We start from the raw sequence: 24,918 nt of genomic DNA on the forward strand, positions 1-24,918 counted from the left end.
TGAACAAAATATTAGCTCATGTGATTTGAAATTCTTTTAGTTTTCATTTTATTCAAATTTAAAAAACGTCAACATTTCCGGAATTTGGGTTGTGTGTGTGTGTGTGTGTGTGTATATACATAATATTATATATATATATCATATTTATTATATTAAATATATCAAAATATATATGATACAAAGTTGCTGATTTTCAATATTTTACATTTACTTTACATTTACTGTTCACATAAAGTTAATCTTTAAAAATACATAAGTTAAATGTATCCCTAGAAAATCTTTAGAAAATCTCAAAGTATATTCATTTTCTTACTCTACATGATTATGTTCCCAAATTCACATGTAGTATTTGGACAAATTTATTTAAATTTTCAGTCTTTTATTTTTAATTTATTTAGACAGAATAGTATTGAATTTTACTATGATATGAAATATAGTAAATAGAACTTATCTTGTTATCTAATACAGTGACATTCATAATTTTTTTTTAGTGTGGCTTAAATACTCTCTGTGCCTCTGTATTTGACCTTCTTGCAATTAGTTTCCTCAAACGTGCGGTACGGCAACCACCAGCGTGTTAAAAGGATGGTGACACATATATTAATTGAATGTGACACTACAAAATGAGCTAATTTGCCCTTTGAGAGTATCTGAGAGGTAATAACATGCTGGTGATATGGAGTCTGTGTCTGCTCCGTGTCCTCTCATTTAACTTGTGTGTGAGGGGATGAGAGAGAGAGATGAGGAGAATCAAATGAGAAACAATTGAGAACACTCAGGTTAAAGCAGTACAGTAGGACAGGGTTATTTATGGCCTCCTGCCAGGCAGAATAATTTGATCTGGAAAGAAGGTCTCCCAGGGAACAGCCCTGCCCTGCAACCAGATACGAGCCCCGTCCAAGCAGAACCAACCTGTCTGTGTGTGTCTGCACATCCATCTGCCTAAAATAACTTTGGCAGATCCACACGCAAGCAGGAGAAATTGATGTTGCATGAATCGTTTTTATTTTGAAAAGATAACAGCCCAAAACTGTTCAAAAGTTTGGGATCAGTATGATTTATTAGTATGATATATATGCATATTGTGAAGGGGTGGAAGAATCACGCGACAAGGAGAGCTCAAATAAATACCCCAGAGGGTGGATTTATTATCAATAAAGGGGTGTAGAGTGAAGAGTGGCTCGCTGAGGTGTTGCGGTGCTCTCCGTGTGAGATTTCCTGTGTGCGGTGTGTCGGTGCTGTGCTCGTGGCAGGGCTGGATCGGTCACACGCTCGTATCTGAAATCAGTAAGAGATGGCACGTTAGTTCTCAGCTTCAAGGAGACCAGTCTCACCGTGCAGAGACCAGTGCAGATGTTTCGCTTCTTTCTCCAGGGCAACGCTGATGAGTGCTCGGGAAGTTCGTCACAATATATATAAAATATATATATATATATATATTCAACAAGGATACGATAAATGTAACAATGTGACAGTAAAGACATTTATAATGTTACAAAATATTTTTATTTCAAATAAATTTTGTCATCAAATAAAAAAGTAACATGGTTTCCACAAAAAAATATTAAACAGCACAACTGTTTTCAACATTGAAAATAACCATAAGAAATTTTTCCTGAGCAGCCAATTAGCATGTTGATGATTTTTGAAGGATTGTGTGACTCTGAAGACTAGAGTAATGGCTGCTGAAAATTCAGCTTTGCTATCACAGAATTAAATTACATTTTACAATATATTAAAATAGAAAACATGTTTTTAAAATATTTTAATAATATTTCACAATATTGCTATTTTTACTGTATTTTTCAGCAAATGAAATTCAGGCTTAGTAAGCATAAGAGAGTTAAAAAACAGACCAAAATTGTCGAACAGTAGTGTATTTCATACATAAATACCACATTAAGAAACAGAATCAATTTTTAAATGTAATGCATGTATTGCTACACAATCACTCAGATGTTCAGAGTGCTTGGTAGAGCATTGCTACATGATTGCAAGGGTGTTCTGTAGGATGTTAGGTCATTGTTTACTAACTCAAGTGTAAAGACTTGTGGTCCTTAGATTTTGTTTGGCATATGGGATTTGTTTTATTTATTTATTTTTTACTTTTTTGTAGTTTGCCAAGTTTAACTATTTAAAATGTAATGGCACGTCTCAGTTAGATGTGCAAATCGAGGTAAAGTTCACATTTCACTTGGCTAAGCATACCAGTTAATATAAAAGCTAAAAATCTGGTTTTTAGGATATGAAATGGTCTAATATCTGTATTGTTCTTAAGAAAACACAGCATCCTGGACACACAATGTAAAGTTGTTCAGCCTATTAAAGATAGAAACCCTTCACATTGATTGCTCCAGTAAATGCAGTGTGGATGTTTATTCCCATATGCCCACGCCCAGACAGGGGAGTACGCCACGGATGAGGAGGAGGAGGCAGGCCAGACGGAAACAGACAGAGATGTGGCCATTGAGGTTTTCGATTTACCTGAAAACGAGGACATCATCTCACCATCAGAACTGGATGCCACCAAACTTTATCAGAAGTTCCGAGAGGTAAACCATGATTGCATGCATTTTTTTTTTTTTTAAAAGGAAAAAGGAAAAAAAATTATCAATGAAAGGAAGTACTTACTTACCTTTAGAAACCCTGAAAAGGCCAAACTAAATATTAAGTCAGTAAAAATTTTAATTTTGTTGTTTTGGCAATCAATTTGAGCTATTTTATGTTAAATAATAGTTTATCTTTTGAACTTTCTAATCATCAAAGGAATCATGTTTTCACAAAATATTAAGCAACTGTTTTCAACATTGATAATAATGTTTCTTGAGCAACAAATCAACATATTGAAATCATTTCTGCTAAAAAATTAATACATTAAAAATGTATTATAATGCTTATTTGAAATTGTAATAAACTGTAAATTGTAATAAATTCACTCAATTGTAGCTGATTAGAATCCATATTCTTTTTCGAGAAATAGTGTAAATATTATATCTCATAACTCACTCATTCCTCAGTTGTCTCAGTCTATTTCCTGCTGGCTCTCTGCTGTTCTTTCTCTTGAGTCTGGATTTGTTGAGAGAGAGTGTTGTGACGCAGAGAGAGAGCCTCTCTGGTCAGTTTCCTTTGAGATGAGGACTGTCCTTGATCATCCACTCATCTTTCTTCTACTTTCTCTTATCCCTTTGTGTCTACAGCTGCAGATTAAACACACTGTCACTGAAGCTGAGATCCAGAAACTCAAGAACAAGGTAAGAGGCTACTGTATCTGCTAATATTTGTTTGCCCTCACAGAAAGCTACAAATTGGATGTTTTTTTCCCCAAATGGAATTTGCAGTATGTTGTAGGAAAAGAACAACTGGTTTTATTGCAAGTTCCCTTTATTCTTCAAACTTTTTTGTTTGTTATAATAAAGTAAGCAAGAGGAAAGTGCACCCACGTGACCTCAGAAAGTTAGCAAAAAATAAATAAAAAAACAGTGTTATTTTAGTATTATTAACTATTATACACTGTTATAATATTCATATTTTGAATTAGTTTTATATGTCTATTGTCATTTTTCCTATTTATTAATTTTTAAAAAATGTTTCAACTTGGCTTTAATTATTGTTTTAGATTTAGTGATTTTAATACTTATTTCAGTTAGAATGCTAAGGCATAGCGTCTAATTTTAATTTTTTGAGTTTTAGCTTTTTGTTGAATATTAATATTTTATCTTAACTTTCTTTATTTACTAAAAACTAATTTTATTAGTTTTAGTCTCAGTTTTAATTAACAAAACCAACACTGGCAAAAATCTGATGTTTTTGTTGCAACCGACTCAAATCTGTTTTGTATCTTGTAGTCTGAACAGCAAAAACAGCAAACCAAATAGGGGTTTTGTCATTCAGAACATGGTGCATCTTGATCTCCAAATATACCTTTTTTTACTCGCACTTTCCTCATAGCTAGTGGCATTCAGTACATCAGGAATGCTTAAAGCACCTTCTCTTAAGCACCTTGTGAATTCAGTGGCAAGCAGAATCACAAATTTTAGCTTTCCACACTGACGGCTACTCTCAGTTGTTGTCTGAGAAAATCTTTTGGCATGGTGCTGACATTTACATCATTATTATAGTAACCCATGTAGATGCGCCGGATATTGACTACCTGAACAAACGTCAGATTTCATCACTTGTAAAATGACAGTGTAGATAGTCACGGTTAAATTTTAATTTGTTTATGGTGTGACCAAATCTATTTATATTCCTCCAGCTCATATGAAGACATGTTGACATGTGTATTTTTCATTCTATCGTTCAATGTATCATTCCTGTATAATAAAATTAGTATGCACAGGAACATTTCTTACGTTAGTAATAAGTCGTTTTTTTTGTTTTCATATGGTCTTTAATGTCCAAAACTGTTCACTATATGCTCTATTGACTTTGTGGGATTTTTACCTTAATTTCTTCCCTGTGTCTCCATCCTTGGTTCTCTTTTTAGCTGGCTGCAGTGGAAAAAGAGAAGGCAAGGTGGGAGAGAGAGAAGACGCAGCTCAAGCAAAGCATCGAGGATAATAAGGAGAGGATGCTAAAACTGGAGAGCTATTGGATCGAGGCTCAGACGCTGTGCCATACGGTCAACGAGCATCTGAAGGAGGCCCAAAGTCAATATCAGACCCTGGAAAAGAAGTACAACAAGGCCAAGAAGCTCATTAAGGACTTCCAGCAGAGGTACAGATTCTGAGATGATCGAAGCGTACTTTAACTATGTCCTTTAAACATAAGAGAATTCATAGAGAATACTAATTACATTTCAGGTAATTATAATACCAGTGCAGTGCTGAAGAGAAGGATCTTGATTATATGGTTGCTGTTCTCTCACAAAAGACCACAAATGAGCTCATTACCATGAATTCTAAGTTCAAAACCTCTTAAGTTTTTAAAGTAGTGACGTTCTTAAACTCTGTTATTTGCCTTGCTGCTGCTTACATAGGGAGCTGCCATGGTAAGTAGCATACTAACCATCATGGAACCTTCTAGGCAACCCAAATTGGAAACACTTATAGGTATATAAACATTCTTCAAAAGTTTGGCTTCGGTTAGATGTTTTATATTCAACAAGGCTGCATTTATTTAATTAGTGTTAAATAGGGTTAGTTCACCCAAAAATGAAAATTAGCCCAAGTTTTACTCACCCTCAAAGCATCCTAGGTGTATTACATAAGACATATGTAATGTACATATGTCACTTTTGATTGATTTAATGCATCCTTGCTAAAAAGTAAAAACCTAAAGTTTTAATTTCTAAAAAAATACTGATAAATGATACTGTAAATAGGAAGAAATTACTACAACTGATGTCAGTGGAGCCCAACATTAGCATGTCGCTAAGCTAACAGCACAATACCCTGTTTTAAAAATAAACAGCACATACAAATAGTATGTATAATGGTATTTCTTATTTAATTAAATTGAAGTATGTTTATGCAATTTTAACTGAATTAATTGTATTTATAATTAACATTCATAACATCACTTTGCCCACAATCTAGGATGGATTTTGAGCATGTTGCAGTGTATTATGGGATTGGCTTCTCCACAAATGATACATGCCGTGTTGGATTTGAACAAAATTTTGTCAACAAAATTCTTTGTCTAGAATGTGTTTGTGATGCAGCCCTCTAGGTTTTGGCACAGAGCCCTGGTGACAAGAAACGGCTTGTAGCCATTTACATACAAAGTCTGTTCTATTGCAAAACAGCTGTCATGCTGGACCAGGTATATGCTGACGTAACTGGTCGATTAGCATGGTGAAGCTAGAAGATCCAAATAACATAAATGAGTGACTAGCCTTTTCAACAGGGTAGATTTTGTACTTAAAAGCAGCTTAAGCTATAAAATGAAAAGATACGTTGCGATTATATAACTGTGAACTGTGAGTTTAATCTTCATAATGTCTGTGTGGCTAAAGGTTGTGAGAATCTCAGTGCGCATTCCTCAAGCCTAAAAGCGTGTGTGAGCTGATTTCTCTGGTCATTTCTATCACAGCTCCTCTCCTCTGGAGCCTGACTGCCTTTAATTGTGGTTTCCCTTCAGGCATTATTGCCGTGGTTAACTACAGAGTCGCTGTCTATCCATGCCGACAAGCCTGAGTAAGCAGTCATGGCACTCCATTGTATGAGAAGTCTCTCAGTTGACAGTATTTTGATGGATTTGTTTTTTGTTATTTGCTTGATAATGAGGTTCTCTGCTCTCAAAGCCATTCGAAATAGACTAATAGGTCCACGCAAAGCCGTCTCAGCCCATATATGAGCACAAACATTATTGTCCTTTCGCCAAATCTGTGTCTTTGCTTGCTTTCAGAGAGATGGAGTTTGCTCAGAGGGAGGATGCAGAGAAGAAGAGGCTGGAGGAGGCGGAAAAAGCTAATTTGGCTGAAATCCAGAGTCTTCAAGTTAGGGTAATTATCTGCATACACACACGTCAGTGCATTTCATTGCATTTCATGGCAACTGTCTTGTAGTGTGAAATCCTCCAAGTCTGTTTGCTTAAATCAGTTTTTGAGCCCGCTTGGAAAAGGTATATCGCAAATGAGGAAGATTCTTAAATGTTTTGCTGTAAATTTGGTTGAGACAAAGTATAGGAGCGATATTAAAATTTTACAGACCTTGTCAGTTTGAATATTAATTAGGTAACACCCAGTAGTGATCTCCTGAAGGTCAGGTGAATGAGTGTGTCAATAAATGGTGCACTGTTAGTATGCACAATTTATTGGGAGTGAATTCCACCTTTGGACAACCAGTAACAGAATGTTTCTGTTAAATATCAAAGTTCATACTTTTATTGTAGTTGGATATGATTCATACATGGACCATAAGAAACCGTATAGAGTAGAACATATAAAACATCTGTTTAACTTATAATATCACATTTAAAATATCTTTTTTCATAGGAGTGTATTCTGCCTCACTCAAAAGTTTTGGGTCTGTAGGAGTTTTTATTTTTTTAAAGAAATTAATACTTTTATTCAGCAAGGACACAATCACATCAAAAATGCCCAGAAAGATATTTAAAATGTAATATAATGATGTTACAAAAGCTTTCTACGGAAGCGTATTGCATTCACTTGAGGAAAAAAAATCTACTCTGTTTTTCTGAATTAACGAGTTAATTATCTCAGAATTACGAGATAATTTTTCATGAAAAAAACGTTTTTGAGAAACACAGCAATGTCAAGCAGATCAGAATGTTCTTTTTGTCTGAACAGGCGCAAAGTCTTGAGGTGTCTGCGCAAAGTTGATGCACTAATAACAATACCATTTATATTACTTAAAGACAGCAGTATTTCCCAATGTCTCAAACCCAAAGTAAAATAAAACCGGATTAAACTTGAAAGGCGGGACATGTTTACTTCCATGCAATCCAGCTAAAATAGAGCTCCTGGCAGGATTTTGAGGGATCTCATTAATTCAGAAAAACAGAACAAAATATATTTTTTTTTATGAAAAATGATCTCATAATTCTGAGATAATTAACTCAATAATTCAGAAAAACAGCAAATACATTTTATTTCAAGAAAAATTATCTCATAATTTTGAGATAATTAACTCAATAATTCAGAAAAACAGAGCAAAAACGTTTTTTCATGAAAAATTATCTCGTAATTCTGAGATAATTAACTCGTTAATTCAGAAAAACAGAGTAGATTTTTTTTCCTCAAGTGAATGCAATACGCTTCTGTAGCTTTCTATTTAAAAATAAATGTTGTTTATTGTATTGTAAATAAATGTATCGAACTATTAATCAAAGAATCACAAAAAAATGTATCACAATTTCTACATAAATATTAAGCAGCTCAACTGTTTTCAACATTAATGAAAGAAGAAATATATCTTGGGCACAAATCATCATATTACTGTAGATTAATTTCTGAATGATTATGTGGATTAATAGCTGGATTAATAGCAGTTTTGGCATCACAGGAATAAATAAAATTTTAAAAAATATAAATGTGAAAATAAAAAAAAATGATAAAATAATAAAATTTAAATTATAAGAATATCTTACAATATTACTGTATTTTTAAACAAATAATCCAAATGTGTATTGTATAAAAACTATAGCACGCATGGTTTTGTATAGATTGCTACACTGGAGTCAGAGTTGATGCAGCTGATGAAGCAAAATGGCATCCAGGTAAACAATAACAACAACAGCGCTGAGAGCCGAGCTCAGTTGACTGAGAGACTTACAGCCTTACAGTGTCCAAGGAGAAGTGTTGCTGGAGGAGGTGAGTCACATACACACACCTCAACACTCTCACCCACTGGCTCACTAATTACCAAAATGATCATCTGTCTTCTGTTTGAGACGTGTCCTCAAACCAGACCTCATATAAACACACACTCTCACGTACTAGGACACATTTTATACAGCAGGTCATTTTTTGCACCCAAACTATTTATAGTGGTAGGTGAAGCACCATGCAGATACCAGATGGGCATCGTCATAATGTGACAGGAAACAATTAATACACAGGACAAATTTCCCTATCAATCTCGGTTAAAGCTGTGCTTATCAGAAAGAGGGGAAATATGTCAAATCAAATCAAAACACACCCAATATTCCATGGCTTTTATTTAAAGCCACAGTGTTCAGTGATGATATGAAAAATATTGCTTTAATTTTTTTTTATCCTCATACAAATAAACAGAACAAGCCATTAAATTAGGAACTAAATAGGAATTATTGGGGAACTATTTGGGGGAATTTACATCTAGTGTAACAAACTCAATCTAAAATTATAATAATATTGTGCTAATTCTTCATTATTATTATTATTATAATATATATTTTTAAATTATTATTATTATTATTATTTAATTTTGTTATTTAAAAATAATTGTATTATGCATTATAATGATGATAATATGAATCATATATTCTCATTATTATCATCATGCATAATACAATAATTTTAAACTCTTATATATATAGAGAGAGAGAGAGAGAGAGAGAGAGAGAGTAATAAAAATAACAATATTTATTTTTTAAATAACACAAAATTTAAAAATAAATGTTTTTCATATTTAAAAAAATATTTTATTATGCATGTTGATGAGCTAATAATAAAAGTAAAAAATTAGTATTATCTTTTATTTTTAAATAACAAAAAAAAAAAAAAAAAAAAATAGTAGTAATAATAATCATAATAATAATCATTTGAATAAAAATAATTAGATAATAATAATAATAATAATAATAATTAACGAAAAAATCATTTATACTATATTTTCACTACACTGACAGCTGAACAAACAATGCCCTGGGACACAACAATGCGACATATTCAAAAAATATTTCTGTTCCTCATAGTAGAGGGCTGCATTGGGATTGGGACCCGCCGGGTCCCGTGGGACCCAACGCAAATCTCGCGGGAGCGGGCGGTTTGAACTTTGCTGCGGGCGGGAATGGGCGGCTAAAAAAAAACACTGCGGGATCGGGAGGTAACCTAGCGACATGATGTCATTGTCAACAAAATCAAAGTACTTGAAGTCTAAAGAAACGCGCGGTAGCCTAAGCGTTTTAGATGTCCCCGATAGCCCAGGCTATATTCATCTTCCCTACCAGTGCGTCAGAATACATGCAGGTCAGGGAAAGGAACAAACATGAATCTCTTTAATAATAGCAATACAATACGTTTTTTTTCCTGCGGGACGGGAGAAGACACGAAGTCAATGCATCTCTATTATCGTGCGGGAATAAATTCTCAGAGTTTTGCGGGTGCGGGCGGGAGTGGACATACATATTGCGGGTGCGGGCGGGAGTGTAACACACACGTTGCGGGAGCGGGCGGTAATGGTCAGAAATTCGGCGGGCGGGAGCGGGATGAAGAAAACAGTCCCGCGCAGGGCTCTACCTCATAGCCTCACTTGTGTCAAATTAAATATGGCGAGCGCTTTCTGCGTGTTATGTAACAGTATCTCTCTGTAATAAACTCCATTCATTTTGAACTGCTGAACAGCTGCACGCAACTGAGGTTTGTTAATTAAATTAAAGCAGCATCATTCTTCTCAGGCGCTTGATGCTTCACACCTCACACACTCAATAGTAATGGGTACACTGGCCCTTCAAATCTGCCTATTCTGAATCCGCTATGATCACTGTGATAAGAGTGGACAGCGCTGGAAAGCTGATTGGATGCATTGTGACGGAATGAGGGAGATTATGAGGAAGTGCTGCCACAGGGTGGGCCTCAGTTCACTGAAAGCCTCTTCAGCAGGAAACCTCTCTGCCCTGTTTCCAACAAGAGCCCATTTCATTTCAAATATCTGTTAATAGCATATGGCGCTACGGGACATTGTATCATATAAACAAACTAGTCTGTTGTAGGATTGTATGTTTTCATCAGACAAAGTACCTGATATTTGATAGTGGATTACTGTCATTTGTTTTGCTTAAAGCTATTTTTCCTGTGTTAAAATGCTTTGTCCTATCCTAGTTAAATGAGCAGTGAGAACTGTAGTTGCAGGAAAATGTGTAATAAGTGAATTTGGTCATAAACTTTTATCTGATCTTAGACAAAATCAAAAACAGAATGTTGAAAAAAGTGGTGGTTGTCCCACCCTAAACCTCCACCAAATGATTCCCATAATTGCAGATCAGGCCCGCACTATGGTCGGGAGGAATTTTGCACCATATCTTTTTCAGTATAGCTACAGTTCTTGGGATGTCTGGTGTGCAGCGCTCTCTTGAGGTGGTCTCAGTGACTGGGCCAGAAGGCATATTTTCTTATGTGAAATCCGTTATGTGAGTGTTTTTCATTGTTTTGGCTCCAGGTTTGCTAGAGAGGTTATGAATTATTAGGGAAATTCATATACTGTTCCTACACTGCACTGTGTGTTTACATGATGTGTTTAGTGTAGAACATGGTTTAAGGTCAGCAAAATTTCAACTCCACACACACACACACATATATGAATAACATTCATTTTAAATGGTAATTTATTCAGTGTCACATCCGCTGATTTGGTGCTCAAGAAATACATATATAAGTGTTGCTATTTTGCCATCTGTGTATATTATGTAATTGTATGTAACTATTTTGTATGCTAGAACTGGACGAGCTGACAGGAACTAGTGGAACTCATCCTGAGAGAAACGAGAGGGTAAAACTCCCTTTCACACACACCAAACACCTCTCATTCAGACACAGGACATTTAAGCCAGATGCACTGATAAAGAATGAAAGTCAATTCTAATCTCATGCTTAATTCATAATTCAATGTAACTTTATTTTCTTTACTCTGAATTAGTTTTCTTTCCCATCACTGGTTCTTGGGTGGGATAGGATCACAAAACAGGAGAAAAGCTAGGACATGTTATTGTACATATTGTTGTTCTTGTACGGCAGGATCATGTTACTAATTGTTGTTGCCCAAGGGCCTGTTTTTACCTATTTGGCATATTTTTTAGGTTTCCTGAGAAAATATGATTTACATTTTTATTATATTATATTATTATATTATATTATATTTATTATATTATTTCCTCTCTCAAATACTAAGCCACACTGTGTCTAACTGTTGTAAGTGTCTGTAACAACCATAATGCAGTACGTCTCTGCAAAGAAACAGAAGAATGTACCGTTGGGTCAGCAAAAACAGACAGGAAATCACTTATTGTTGCAAAGAGCATTCTTTTTGGATGTTTAACACCTCTCTTTCTTTCTGTTGCTGTCTGTAGGGCTCTGGGCATCAATCCTCCACAGAGGCCAGGCTCAGGCACCCGCAGCCTCAGCAGGGACCTGATAATGAGGGTAGATGCACCAAACCATTAATACCTGATTAGGGCTCAATTACAGGCCTAATGAATTATGCTTAAAGCCTGAGAGACACAATGAGGAAAAGTCCCTAAAGAAAAGATAACATATAAGAGGAACACTTGACGTAATAAATAAGGCCTCTATATGGTCAATGTTGCTATTTGTCTCTGCCTGATTTTTCTACAGGCTCTTCAGCAAGTCGCGATGAGAAATCTAGCAAAAAATTACTAGATTTGGGGTAAGATGGTGCCAATTCTACATTTATAGAACACTTACAGTGTGATTATGATGTGTAAAAGTACAGTATAGCTTAGTTGTCAGAATGAATGCAAAAGACACAAACCTTCTGTCTGTTGATGTAAACTGCTGTTCAAAAGTAATGTTAGTAATGTTTAATGTTTTTGAATGAAGTCAAGATTGCATTTATTTGATCAAAAATACAGTAAAAACAGTAACATTATGAAATATATTTACAATTTAAAACAACTGTTTTCTATTTTAATATATTTTTTAAAATAAATGTCCTGTGGTGGCAAAGCTGTATATTCAGAAGTCATTACGCCAGTCTTCAGTTTCACATGATCCAAACAAATAAATAAATAAATTAAATCTTGTAATTCTTGAAAACAGTTGTGCTGCTTAATATTTTTCGTAATATTCTGCTGTTTCAAGATTCTTTGATGAATAGAAAGTGTTAAAGAATAGTATTTATTTGAAATGGAAATTTTGGTAACATTGTAAATGTCACTACTGTTTATATTTTCAGATCTTCTCTGAGGAAGAGTAAAGGGAAAGAGCAGGATCCAAAAGGATCTCCTGGTAAAAGGTAAATAAAGAACCAGATACATTCAGCCTACCTACAAATGAAATAGCAGGATTTTTGAGATCTTTTTCATAGCAATGTCAGGATAAGTGCCGAGCTGTGCCTTAAAACTGAGTTCTCAAGGACTACAAGATGAATAAAAGTGCAAAAGAGCTTCCAACGTAAATTAAAAAGGAATAAATCAAAGAAAATCTTTTCAGCTTGGATTTGGTATGATTTTGTCCTTGGATTTAATGTACAAACCTTTTCTCTCATTTTATTTTTCTTGATCTTACACACCTAATTAATATGGACTGGCCTGGACATCTCAGATGTGCCAGACTGCAGGACATACACACATTTTGCATTCGAATGAATCTTCAGTGATTCAAAGAATTGCTTAATCGATGATTAAAGAGAATTGCTCAGCAGATGCAAGGTTAAATGAAGGTTTTATTTCCTCTGGGAATAAACGGATGACCCCACAGCGTCACAGTCCCTGGATTCAAACCGCAAATTACAATAGACTTTTAACAATGCAAATTTAAAAAAAAAAAGTCTGACTTAAGGCTGAACCTTAAGTCTGTAAAGCAGTGAAATAAATGCACCTCTCACCTGTGAGTATGATCTGTCTCAGCTCTGTGCCATGTACCAGTCATTCGGTCATTATGTATGCTTGAATAACCAGTCCCCTCTCTTTAGCTCCACAGGGCCTTCAGCAGAGAACAGTCCTGAAAGATGCAAGAGCAAGGTGAGAAAAGTCACACAGGTGTATATATAAACATATATAAGTATATATTTAGATAGTTTAAAAGAAATTGTAGTCAGTTGTTTAAAATATAAATGCCTGCTGCCTGTTTAGTGATTTAACCTCCCTCTGCTGTGCTGCATTTCCTTTGAACAGAAATCTTTTTCCTGGCCACACTTCTTCTCCTATTCATATTATGTGGTACTGTATCAAGTCATGTTTGTTCAGATCCAAGGCTAATCAGATGTTTCTCTGATTTTAGCTGTAGAAATACAGTAGTTGTGCATTACTGTTTTATTATTGCTAAATTATTATAAAGTTTTGGGAAATTTCCCTCAGTTGCATGCATTCTGACTCTCATACTCTTTAATGTTTTCATCTTCTTATAACACATGAATATAATACACAATGAAATCTTGTATTAAGTTTGAAGGACAAAAACTGTGGCCTGCTACCCATGCTGAGTCAAGGCCTTACATTTTTTTGTGCCAGCAAACAGCTCAACATATTCAGAGTATTTATATATTCTGTTCAGAATCTCTCTCACAGACTTTGAGGTGTTGGAGACAACCAGACTGGTAAACATGTCCATCTCATCTGTGTGAATAGTCTCTACAGGGATGAGATTGTGTCTCTTCAAAATATGTTTGACGTTGAGAGAGCTTTTTCAGCAATATTTTACAGAGAAAAACGTTCGGTGAACATAATGCCATTTGATTCTTGAAACTGTGACCTTGTGTTCAGAACATCTGACCAGAATCACATTCAAATGCATCATGTTAGTTGATTAGGCATCGATTAGGCATCATGTCGAAAGACTTTCCCTAAATGCGTTCATTTAAAAATGCAAATGAATTTACTCTGTGACAAATTATCACGATTATCATATGAGTGACAGCATCAGTGTACACAAAGCATTTTGCTGGGGTATGCATGTCTCCTTTTGTCTTGTTAATCTTAAGAGACTTAATTGGCTTCAGTGTCAATCAACAGTAATTACACTGATAATTCTTTGCCATAGTCAATAAAACAATCAGAATCAAGGAATAAATGATTACCTCTCAAGTAATGGAGAAACAATTAAAGCGAATCAAAATGATACACGAGTAAATGTGTCAATCAGATAACAGTCGTGTCTTACAGGTATGTTTCTCTCTGTCTCTCTTCCAGGGTCCTGGTGGCACTGATGAACTCAGCCTCAGCAGCACCAGCTCCACAGATATCAGTGGCCTCCTGACCGACGCTAAAATGTCCGGCCGATCGCAAACACTAATGCTCTCCTCAGATGAGGTATTGTTGATTCCTCTCTTTAAAGATCTAAAAAAAGCATCACTTGTTCTTCCTGGAAAGATCAGCTTTTTCTGATTCAGTGAGTTTTTCTTGTCCTTTACGCTGCGTTTATTAGAGTGTGGATATGATTGAAGATGAGGTGAGACTTTGTTTTAATGAGTTTGAGTCCCAGAAAGAACCTTCTTCCCACTTAAAGTACTTATGTTTAGTCTAGTTTTCAAATTTTTTGAATGTTCTTTGTGACCCAACAACACTTTGATTAATTCTGGAAATGCATGTAAAATTCATAAAAGCCTGTCAACATAAATTATGAATTAGTGCTGATGACTATGTACTGTAAGTTTGCGCATGTCTGCCAGATTCTAGATGACGGTCCTCCTTCGAAGCCGTACCAGTGGCAGAACCGCAGTGTGACTGAATGGACATGTCAACAGGTGTCGTGCTGGCTCATGGGATTGAACCTGGAACAGTATGTCACTCTTTTTACTGCCAAGAATGTGGATGGAGAGCAGCTACTCAAGCTGGACACCACAGCACTCAAGGTGAGGAACAGATTTGTTGGGATAATTTAGTCTGTTAACCCTCTATTTTTTTCTATTGTGCATGGTGAAAACCATACATGTACACATTTACACACACAACCATACATTACATTTACAACAACAAAAGTTTTGATTAACTGTAATACATTTATTTATTTGATTTATTTAGTTTTTGTTCAAAACTTTTTTCATTTCAATAGTAAAGTCCATTTTATACAAGAAAATTTAATCAAACATATGTGATAGATGGTTAGGTGTTGTTTTATCCATCAAAATGACTGCTTCCCCTGACATATGCTAAAATTGCTAGAATAATTAATGTCCCATCTGCTTTCCCTGCAATGAGAAATGTCTTTATAGATTAGCATAGTTTCTTGGGACCCATCTGAACATCCTGTAAGCCTGTCCGTGTTTGTTTTTGGCAGGCTCTGGGTGTAGAGTCCTCTCAGGATCGGGCTCTGATTAAGAAAAAGCTGAAGGATCTGAAGGTGTTGATGGAAAAAGCTCGAAGAAACAAAGAGAAAATGGAGAAACAGCGCAAGAAAGAACTGGAGCAGGTTCAGAAACAGGTCCGGAAAAATAACAACTCCTCCGGACCAGGAGAGGGCACTACTGAATGACTCTACTCACCTCACTACTATCTCACCATTATAAGTACAGATGAGTTCAACATTTCAAGGACTGAAAGTTCATTGCAAAAGGGGCTTATTGCCATTGAGCTGCCACTGGATGAATTTAAACCAAAATTTAGAAATATGGATTTTGTTATTTTTACCGAATAATATTCAGTTTTTTTTGCTCGTTTTAGCAGAATGATCACTGCTTTTTTTGGTTTCCTGTGTTTTATGTCTGATTAATATCTATTTATTTGCATATTGAGAAGATGTATATATTGAATCAGAGCATATCAGCTCATAACTCATCCATGACAGTTAAAAACTCTTCATTACAAGCACCTTTAGATGTTGAGACATTGTACATATGCAGAATGAATATGTCTAACGTGCCATTTTTCTATTGAAAGCATAATAGCTTGTTCAAGGAACGCGGAGAGATTTTAATATGAAGGCTTTGACAAAGCACAGGTCAGAGAGATGGGCAGTGTTGCTGTCGAGTGTCTCTTCACCTCAAAGAGTTTGAGTGCTGCTCACAAGAACCACTACAGTCTGATTCACTGGCAAACACAAACCTTACTGTGAGAAGAAAGCCATTCCGGGTAATGAGATATCACGGACCCTCATTGTGGATATTTCACTGTATACTTTGAACCTCCTGTTTGGATCTCCTTCATTGACCTGCCAGTATTCAAGATGAATATAACTGATGTGTATGTTCTTCTCCGAGCTTGAATCCTCCTAATGGTCTTTGGAAGAAAATGGTAGCAATGGGATACTAAACGATTTCAGGAGTTTGCCATTTTAAACTCTTCTCCAAAGACTTGCACTCTAAAATAAAAAAGCAAGAAAAAAAGACCCACTGCTGCTTCTATTTCACAGCTACCTGCTTCTAGCCCTCTCCATCCCCCTGAGCTAGATTCTCAGTTAGACCCAAGTGCTGCCTTTTGAAGTGCTGTTTAGATTTTAATTTTATTTTTACGGTTTCAGGTTACAGTCTGGATCACACCGATTGAGTGAATGCACCTCTGTTTTACCTGCATCCAAATGTTGTAGAGCAGATGAAAAATGTGTACTTAAAACGGACCTATCTATGTACCATACACTAATGTTCAAAAGTTTGGGGTCAGTAGGATTTTTGAAAGAAACGAATGCATTTATTCAGCAAGGATGCATTAAACTGATCAAAAGTGACAGTGGAATGACAAGTGACAGGATTTCTATTTCAAATAAATGGCGTTCTTTGGAACTTTCTATTCATCAAAGAGCTCAAAATGTCAAATATTTTCCAGAAAAACACAACTGTTTTCAATATTGTTTCCAATAATAATTGTTTCTTCAATAGCAAATCAGCATATTAGAATGATTTATAAAGGATCATGTGACACTGAAGACAAAGCTGAAAATTCAGCTTTGCCATCACATAAATTAGTTATATTTCAGAATATATTAAAATAGAAAAAGTTTTTTTGTTTGAAATTGTATTTAACATTATTGTATTGTATTAAATAGTATTTCACACAAGGATTGTTTTACTCAATTTTTAGTCAAATAAATGCAGCCTTGGTGAGCATAAGAGACTTCTTTCAAAAAAAAAAAAAAGTGTTACTGACCCCAAACTTTTAAACAGTAGTGCAAGTAACTTTATCAGTTTGATCCCAGTGTTTTTTTTTTCGTTTTTCTTTCTTCAGTTATTTGTCAGATTCACAAAGAGAGCACCATAACGTAGTCTTTTATAATGTTATTTACTACATAGAGTAATCAGTATCGCCTCTATCAATTTATCCTGGGTTGTATTTTTAAATTTATGCAACACATTTCCCATATGTATCAATTGTAAGTCTACAAAACACAGTAGCCTATAGACGTTGTTTTGCATTCCAGAATCCAATTTGATGAGTCATATTAACCCTGTTTAACCCACATTCTATTCACTGTCCAATTTTATCAATACGTATCATATTTTTCTCAATTCTGCATTCTTGTAAACATGTCGTTTTCTCATGCATGATGATACATATTGTTCATGTTTACTTTTGAATTACTGATTATTTCCATAGCAACACAAAGGCAGCTTCAGTGGTACTTGGGCACTGTACAGAGGGCATTAGGCAGTGCTTCATGACCCTGTGGATTTATTACAAGCACTCAAATGTGACTCCATTTAAGATTATATTGTTGTTAATTACTGAATTATTTATCTCTAATAATTTAAGCCTGTCATAGTCTATTTATTGTTTTCCCAATCAAAGAATTGTTTGTAAATCAGTTCACATTATTTATTTACGAAGCAAAAAAAAATAAAAAATACTACCAAAAAACATAATTGTAATCAAAAAGTGGAGAGTTAGGAGATTGTTTGTTCATTAACTCACCATGCTCTTGTGAATTATCTTTATTATTGTAATTGCAAAAAGACGCTTGTCTTAACATTATAAAAACCTTTCTAGCCCTCTGCTGTGAATCACCTGAAAAAATATCCTGCTGTAGATCCAAATCTAACCTGCCTACACATTTATGATATACTGACTTTTGTATGTGAAAGTTAAGCAATAGCTTTTAATCCTGGCGTTTTTTTATCGATTTCATGAGGAGACCGCAGACCGGGTCTGCCTGTTTGAATGTGTCTGCGTGCAGGGATAATCACGTACGGATCTGAGGACAGAAATGTGCTTCTCTTTCATGGGTTATTTGTTGTTTTCACTGTATGGCAGAGTCAGTCAGGGTCTATAGAGGAACTGCACGCATCGCCTGAGAAAAGAGCATTAACCTGTGTATTTTTGTTTGTTATACCCGCATGAGGGACCTCAATGTGCCATACCATTCTTTCCAAAACTACTAAATTCTGTCCTTTATTTTTGTTCATGAAAAATTAAAAGCCTTGTGAAAGTTTGTCATGTTGGACTATACACTTCAAATGACATATTTGGCCAGAGAAATACAATGAAAGATCATTCCAAACCTGTCTCGGGTTGTTCGTGTGCAAGCAGTTTGTGGATTCAAATGTGCATGTTGTGAACATTTGAGACTTTTTTACTTTTTACAGTTTGTAGCAGAAAAGTACAAAAAAAAAAAAGAAAAGAAAAACTAAACACCCCTAAACCTAACCCTCAGTAGGCCGTAAACACATCATACAAAAACTTAAAAAGAAGACTGTACAAAATCGGCAAAACGTAAACTAAATTGCCATGAAGTGTGTTGAACATTATGTAATATGTTTAATTAGTCAAAAATATTGCAAATTAGGCCTAATATTGTTTCTAATTTCTAATTTCAAATTGTGCACTCTATTAACTCCAGTGCATTTTCTTTTAGTTTGCAATTCTTACTACGCAATCCTGAGAAACTTTTATTAGCACATCTGAAAATGATTGTGCTACTTAATGACCTGTGGAAACAACACTGAATGTTTTATTTCAGCTTTATTGGTGTGTTCTTTTTGAAAAATGCAACGTTATGACTTTATTTCACCTGTTTGTAATGCAATCTAGTTATCTGTCACATTATTTTAAAAGATTGCCTCGAAAAAGGCAGGTAAGACCAATACCAAGCTGTAACCTTGCTGCACTTTTGCACCGTTTCCATTGGTAATGGGTTCACCCAAAATACTATAAGATCATAATACATTAATACGGCGTCTTTATTTTACCGTAGTAATCATAATATTTTGGCGAATATTATAATTACTATTGTAGCCCATTTTTTGTGAACTTTTAGCGCTTGTTTGGTCCAGAGTAGGCTATGCTTTGACCTCTTCCCCTCAGTCTATTAATAGTCAGACTGAGATCGACTCGACACTGATTGTGTTTCACACGCTCCAGGCCACTGGAATTCATAAAGCTTTCTGGAATTACTTAAACATACTGAAAGAGTGTTTCTTGCGGATTAATCGGTGTATGTGTGAGATATGAGCAGGCCTCCAGCAGTTCTCGGTTTAGCGGAGGAAGATAACCGGACTTTGTCGCGGCGGGAAGCACCTGATAACCTTCTAAAGGCACGCTTTCTAGAAGCGCTCACGCGTAACGACGCAGTTGAGGTTGCAAAAATCCTTCGCACCACCAGCATTGACATAGACACTGTGTTAGACGTGGAGGACCGCGATATGACCCTTGCCTCGTATAAGCAAGGTAATTCATGTTGACGACACAACAGTCGCTCTTTTACCAGAGAAATCATGGTACTGCATGGCTGCAGTTAGTAATCCAGCCACAGAGTGGAGCCAGACTGCAAATAACAGATTAAACGCATGAACCACTTTCACTGAAGAACGCACAGTAAAGGCACTTGCTATAATTTCCAATTAAACTATTTATTCAGTTGCATATCTATACAAGTGATTTTTATGACCTCAAATGAGACTTTTCGTGCTGTGAATTAATTTGTCACTCGACTTTGAAATAAAAAGAAAATCAGGAGTTTTGTGGCTTTTAGGCCATATATGACTCAATTTAGGCCCTACTAAACAGATTTTTGTCTAATCTGATGCTCTAGTAATGAGTAGGGATGGGGAGATTCCCGGATTCGCTCGGTGCATCGGCAAAAAAAGTTAACGATGCGATGCATCGAAGTTTGGCAGTATCATTGTTTCTAACATATTTGCATCGGTAAAAACAGATTTATTTATATTTAATTACTAGTGGATTCTACACTTGTATTGTTTAGAAAGTGACCAATAATCTGTGACCAATATTTTATATGTATATTGACTTCTCTCGAAACTGTTTCTCAAGCGCGTGCTCTCGTCACCGCTGCGCGTGAATATGACGAATCACAACAACACTGCGGAGACCTGAGGAGAAGCGGGATTAAAGTCCAAAACCTGACTTGAAGTAACCTAACAAATCAATCGGGGCTAAAGCGGTTATAAACGACAATGTAAATTCACACACTCGCACTAATTTGTGCTCGCTTATTCTTAAGCAGCCCTTAATGTCGATCATGGATCAAATCGATCCAACATGGCAAACTTTTGTGCTGTTTAATGCAAATGAGACGTTTTGTTTTCCTCAGTGCATAACTGACATGTCAAGAGTAGCCTATATTTTTCATCTGTAAATGTTAGAAAGCCATGCAAATATATCCATTTTGCTATCAGGAGTGGACGAGCGCTGCTTGCATTTTATGATAACTGTAAAAGGACTATTGTAATGGGTAAATAAAATGTAAGCTAAAACAGTACTAATAAGCTCAGATGAGTTAATGTGTTTCTTATAGCAGTTAAAATGTCGATTTAATTGAGTGATTTTAACTTTTAGCTTAGTGATTGTTAATGCTTTAAAGAGCAATGTTAGATTGTAGTGTGCTAATGATATCTGTTCTAACTATAAAAGGTACAGCTGTTATAAAACCAGAGAGAAAGGCTGCATGGTTATGATCTGTGAGAGAGTCGGTGGAGACATTATTGCATTTTATATATATATATATTATATATATATATATATATATATATTTTTTTTTTTTCTTTCCTTCCCACCAGGTTACTGGCTGCCAATATATATATATATATATATTTTTTTTTTTTTTTTTTTCTTTCCTTCCCACCAGGTTACTGGCTGCCAAGTTATAAGTTGGAGACATCCTGGGCGATGGGTCTTCACGTGTGTATGATGTACAATTCATTGGAGAGTGCCATAGTCCTTCTGCAGAATGGGGCAGCAGTCAATAGGAAACCTAATGGGAAAACACCTCTACATGTGGCCTGTACGGTGTCTAATGCTGACTGTGTGGGACTTCTGCTGAAATGGGGCGCACGGATCAACAGTATGTCCCTGAGTGGGCATACTCCTTTACACTACTGCATTACACGAGAGTCTTTGGACTGTGCCAAACATCTTATTCTCAAAGGTTTGTAGATTTAAATCTAAAATCTTCTTAGTTGACCTAAAAATGCATTTCTGTCAACATTTACTCACTCTCATGTCGTTCCAAACCTGTATGACTTTCTTTCTTTTGTGGAATACAAACAGCAATTGTAACTGTATTTATCCATATAATGGACGTCAGTGGGGTTCAAAACAACACTGGACTTTTACTGGACAAAAAACACAAAATACTTCTAATCTTCTAATCTTACTGCAGGAGCAAATATCAACATGCCCAGTGAGGAGAACCAGGACACCCCTCTGCACACTGCAGCCCGCTATGGCCTCCCAGAGCTGGTGGCTTACTACATTGCCCATGGAGCTGATATCAATGCAGTCAATGGCTACATGGAGACGCCTTTGATCACTGCTGCATTCTGGGCCATGGACATTCGCGAGCGGACCTACAGCACAGACCACCATCTTGTCTGCAGAATCCTGTTGGACCAAAATGCTAACCTACATTTATATGAGGAAGACAAGAAGACGGCACTGCACAAAGCTTGCTGGAACTGTGACCATGTGCTTATCCAGATGTTACTAGAGGCCGGTGCCGAGACTAAAGCTATGGATATCAATGGATGCGCAGCGATACAGTATCTGCTAAAGGTGACGCAGATCAGGCCATGGGCCATTCCTGAACGCTGCTATCAGCTGCTTCTGAACTACGGAGCAGCACGAGTCTATCCACCACAGTTTCATAAGGTACAACACTCAACACCCAAACTGCTTTATTATTCCATATATTTGATGAGTGAAACTGTCAGTGGAAATTTTATGGTCAACTAGGTGGTTTTTGTACTTTAGATGAATTTTAAATATTAATGTTGTTCTTTTTGGTTGTCTTTCTATTAAGTAGGTGTTGCAGGTGTGTCATGAATACCCCAGGGCAGTGGAGGTTATGGTCAATTCTTATGAACATATCAAGTACACAAAAAAATGGAGGGCTGCTATTCCTGAAGCTGTGTATGAGGTCAGAAACAAACTTTTTTTTATACAATGCAAATAATAAACAAAATTAGAAAATATAATGCAATAAAACACATAAATAAACAAAAATTTAAATACTTAAAAATTTTGTAGGGTCTATGCTTAAAATAAGTGTAAAAATAAGGAAAAACATTGCATTCATTTTTTAAGTTGAACTTTCTTTAAAAATGTTTGGAAATGTTTCTGGAGCACCAAATCAGCATATTAGAATGATTTCTGAAGGCTCATATGACAGTGAAGACTGTAATAGTAATAATGCTGGAAGTTCCACATTTTAAAACAAAATACAAAACCGTTCTTTTAAATTGTAATAATATTTTCTGTATTTCTGGTAAAAGAAATGCACCTTTAGTGAGCATAAGAGACATCTTTCAAAAACATATATATATATATACCAGCCCCAAAACTTTTGAATGGTACTGCATTTCCAAAATGCTAATTAAGGAAGGAAGTAAATAAATAAAAATTAGATTTTATTTAATGTTATTAAATAAAACTGTTTTAAACAGTTTCAAAATGACACTAAAACATTTTTTACTTAACAACAGGACAGATACTGATTGAAAATATGATTGCAGTGTATCTTGCAGTTTTAACAAAACATTCTGACTTGACACGAAAGAATAATTTCTCTTTTGTATTCTGTTGCCCTGCAAGCCTTGAATGTAGGACACAGTGATGTTTAAGTGTATGGGTAAGCTATATATTCATTAAGTCCATTTATGAAGTGTTGCTTTTTCAACTTTGTTTCTTTTTCATTTAGAGGTACAGGAATTTCTATGATTCTTTGTTTGCCGTCTGTACCAACAATCCCCGCACTCTACAGCATCTGGCCAGATGTGCAATACGAGCTGCAATGTCGAACCGCTGTGAACTGGGTGTCCAGCATCTCCTTCTTCCTTCATCAGTGAAGAAATACTTACTTCTGGAGCCTGTAGGAATCATATACTGACATTGTTTCTGCTTTATACCTTTATGACTATTTCTTCAAATTCAAGTTTTGTTACAATGAAAACAATGCTCCAAAGCTTGTATACTTTTTGCTTTCAAAGTATTTTTTCTTTATTTGATTCTTTACCAGGGAACAATAATAATGCTGATGTATTTCATATTAATATGTATTATTAAAAACAAATATTTAATATATATAGAATGAATAATTTGATTTTAATGCTAATAATATTTAATACATTTCAAATAGTACTTCTAAATATTATACATTCAAAAGTTATTGATCTTTCTACACATTGTTTTAATGAAAGACTATCAAGATCTGCTCAATATAATCAAACTCGGGTCTTAAGCTTGTCGGCTAAGAGTGTAGATCATTTTTTGAGGGGGAAATGAACAACGGAAAGCCATATTTAGCGTAAGAGGATAATATAAAGGAGTACGCCAACAGCACATTACAGATAACAGCTGAATAGGATGAGATGTCTAAGCCATTAGTCCTTTTGTCAGATGAAAAACTGAAGTGCTTATCAGGGTTTAACCCTGAATAATGAGAGCAGACACAATAGTCATGGATCCTCTTTAGATGGGCCTAGTTTAAGCAATAAAAGAGGTTTTAAAGGTCATTTTTGACAAGTTAAATCGCTTTGAGGAATTTTAGGATCCAAGACTTTGAATAAAGGTAATATGAATGATCTTTATGAATGTTTGTAATTCTGTGGACTACAGTTTTACGTTCAAGACCTAATAGTGATTATTATATCTTACCCCAAGAAGTACACATTCTAATTTTTTTTAAAGCAAATCAAATAAAAACAAAATAATCAGTTTTAGGTGAACGAGTCAAATTTTTCATCTGAACAAATTCAACAGAATTGAGTCACTAAGATTAACCTAATTTCCCACTATACAGTGTAAGTTTACTGTACAAGTATGTGTTTCAGACACCGACCATGTTTTTAGGTAGCTACTTGTTAGCTATAATATTTAATAAACAAGCACACAGGAGACAGGGATATGTACACTAAAAATCTGCTTATACAAATTCAGTACAGGCTTTTTTTGTGATATTAGAGGTTCTGTGACTAAATTTATGTTTGTCCTTTCAGCCGATGAGATACAGTATCACTGTTTGAAAATCATTGGCCTCAGCACTTGGTAAACTATTTTTGAAGAGTGGAGGTGCTCTTTTCATTCTAGTCGGTACTAATTTAAGGTTGCCATCTCCTTTAATGATGAGTCGTGTGTGAGTTTAGGATAGTATCTGTTCTTCTGTCTCTCTCTGTACCCCACACAGTTTCACCTGGAAGC

The 24,918-nt window shown here is 35.4% G+C and overlaps 2 protein-coding genes across 4 annotated transcripts in view; both read left to right on the forward strand.

The window, feature by feature from the left end:
- LOC306885439 (neurabin-1-like) overlaps positions 1–17,432 on the forward strand; it is a 52,614-nt gene extending 35,182 nt beyond the window's left edge. Inside the window, exons 7-20 of the mRNA XM_079441953.1 lie at positions 2,400–2,552; positions 3,198–3,251; positions 4,487–4,716; positions 6,349–6,445; positions 8,128–8,275; positions 11,101–11,153; positions 11,731–11,803; positions 11,996–12,047; positions 12,576–12,635; positions 13,314–13,362; positions 14,530–14,649; positions 14,765–14,788; positions 15,009–15,191; positions 15,617–17,432. Coding sequence (XP_079298079.1) covers positions 2,400–2,552; positions 3,198–3,251; positions 4,487–4,716; positions 6,349–6,445; positions 8,128–8,275; positions 11,101–11,153; positions 11,731–11,803; positions 11,996–12,047; positions 12,576–12,635; positions 13,314–13,362; positions 14,530–14,649; positions 14,765–14,788; positions 15,009–15,191; positions 15,617–15,811 — 1,491 coding nt within the window. The 3' untranslated portion in view covers positions 15,812–17,432. The remainder of the gene's footprint in view (positions 1–2,399; positions 2,553–3,197; positions 3,252–4,486; positions 4,717–6,348; positions 6,446–8,127; positions 8,276–11,100; positions 11,154–11,730; positions 11,804–11,995; positions 12,048–12,575; positions 12,636–13,313; positions 13,363–14,529; positions 14,650–14,764; positions 14,789–15,008; positions 15,192–15,616) is intronic.
- Positions 17,433–19,582: 2,150 nt separating this feature from the next.
- asb4 (ankyrin repeat and SOCS box containing 4) lies at positions 19,583–23,800 on the forward strand. 3 transcript variants are annotated; one of them, XM_079441971.1, is made up of 5 exons: positions 19,583–19,932; positions 21,350–21,649; positions 21,884–22,371; positions 22,526–22,639; positions 23,420–23,800. In XM_079441971.1, exons 1-5 carry the CDS (start codon positions 19,713–19,715, stop codon positions 23,606–23,608), a joined length of 1,311 nt encoding a protein of 436 aa, XP_079298097.1. In that variant the 5' UTR covers positions 19,583–19,712; the 3' UTR covers positions 23,609–23,800. The 3 variants fall into 3 exon arrangements, with proteins under 3 accessions (XP_079298097.1, XP_079298099.1, XP_079298098.1); XM_079441973.1 differs by lacking the exon at positions 19,583–19,932 and adding an exon at positions 20,336–20,409; XM_079441972.1 differs by lacking the exon at positions 19,583–19,932 and adding an exon at positions 20,550–20,680.
- The last annotated feature ends 1,118 nt before the right edge of the window (positions 23,801–24,918 follow it).

This window comes from Barbus barbus (genome assembly GCF_936440315.1).
Source record: "Barbus barbus genome assembly, chromosome: 19".
Taxonomy (NCBI): Eukaryota; Metazoa; Chordata; class Actinopteri; order Cypriniformes; family Cyprinidae; genus Barbus; species Barbus barbus.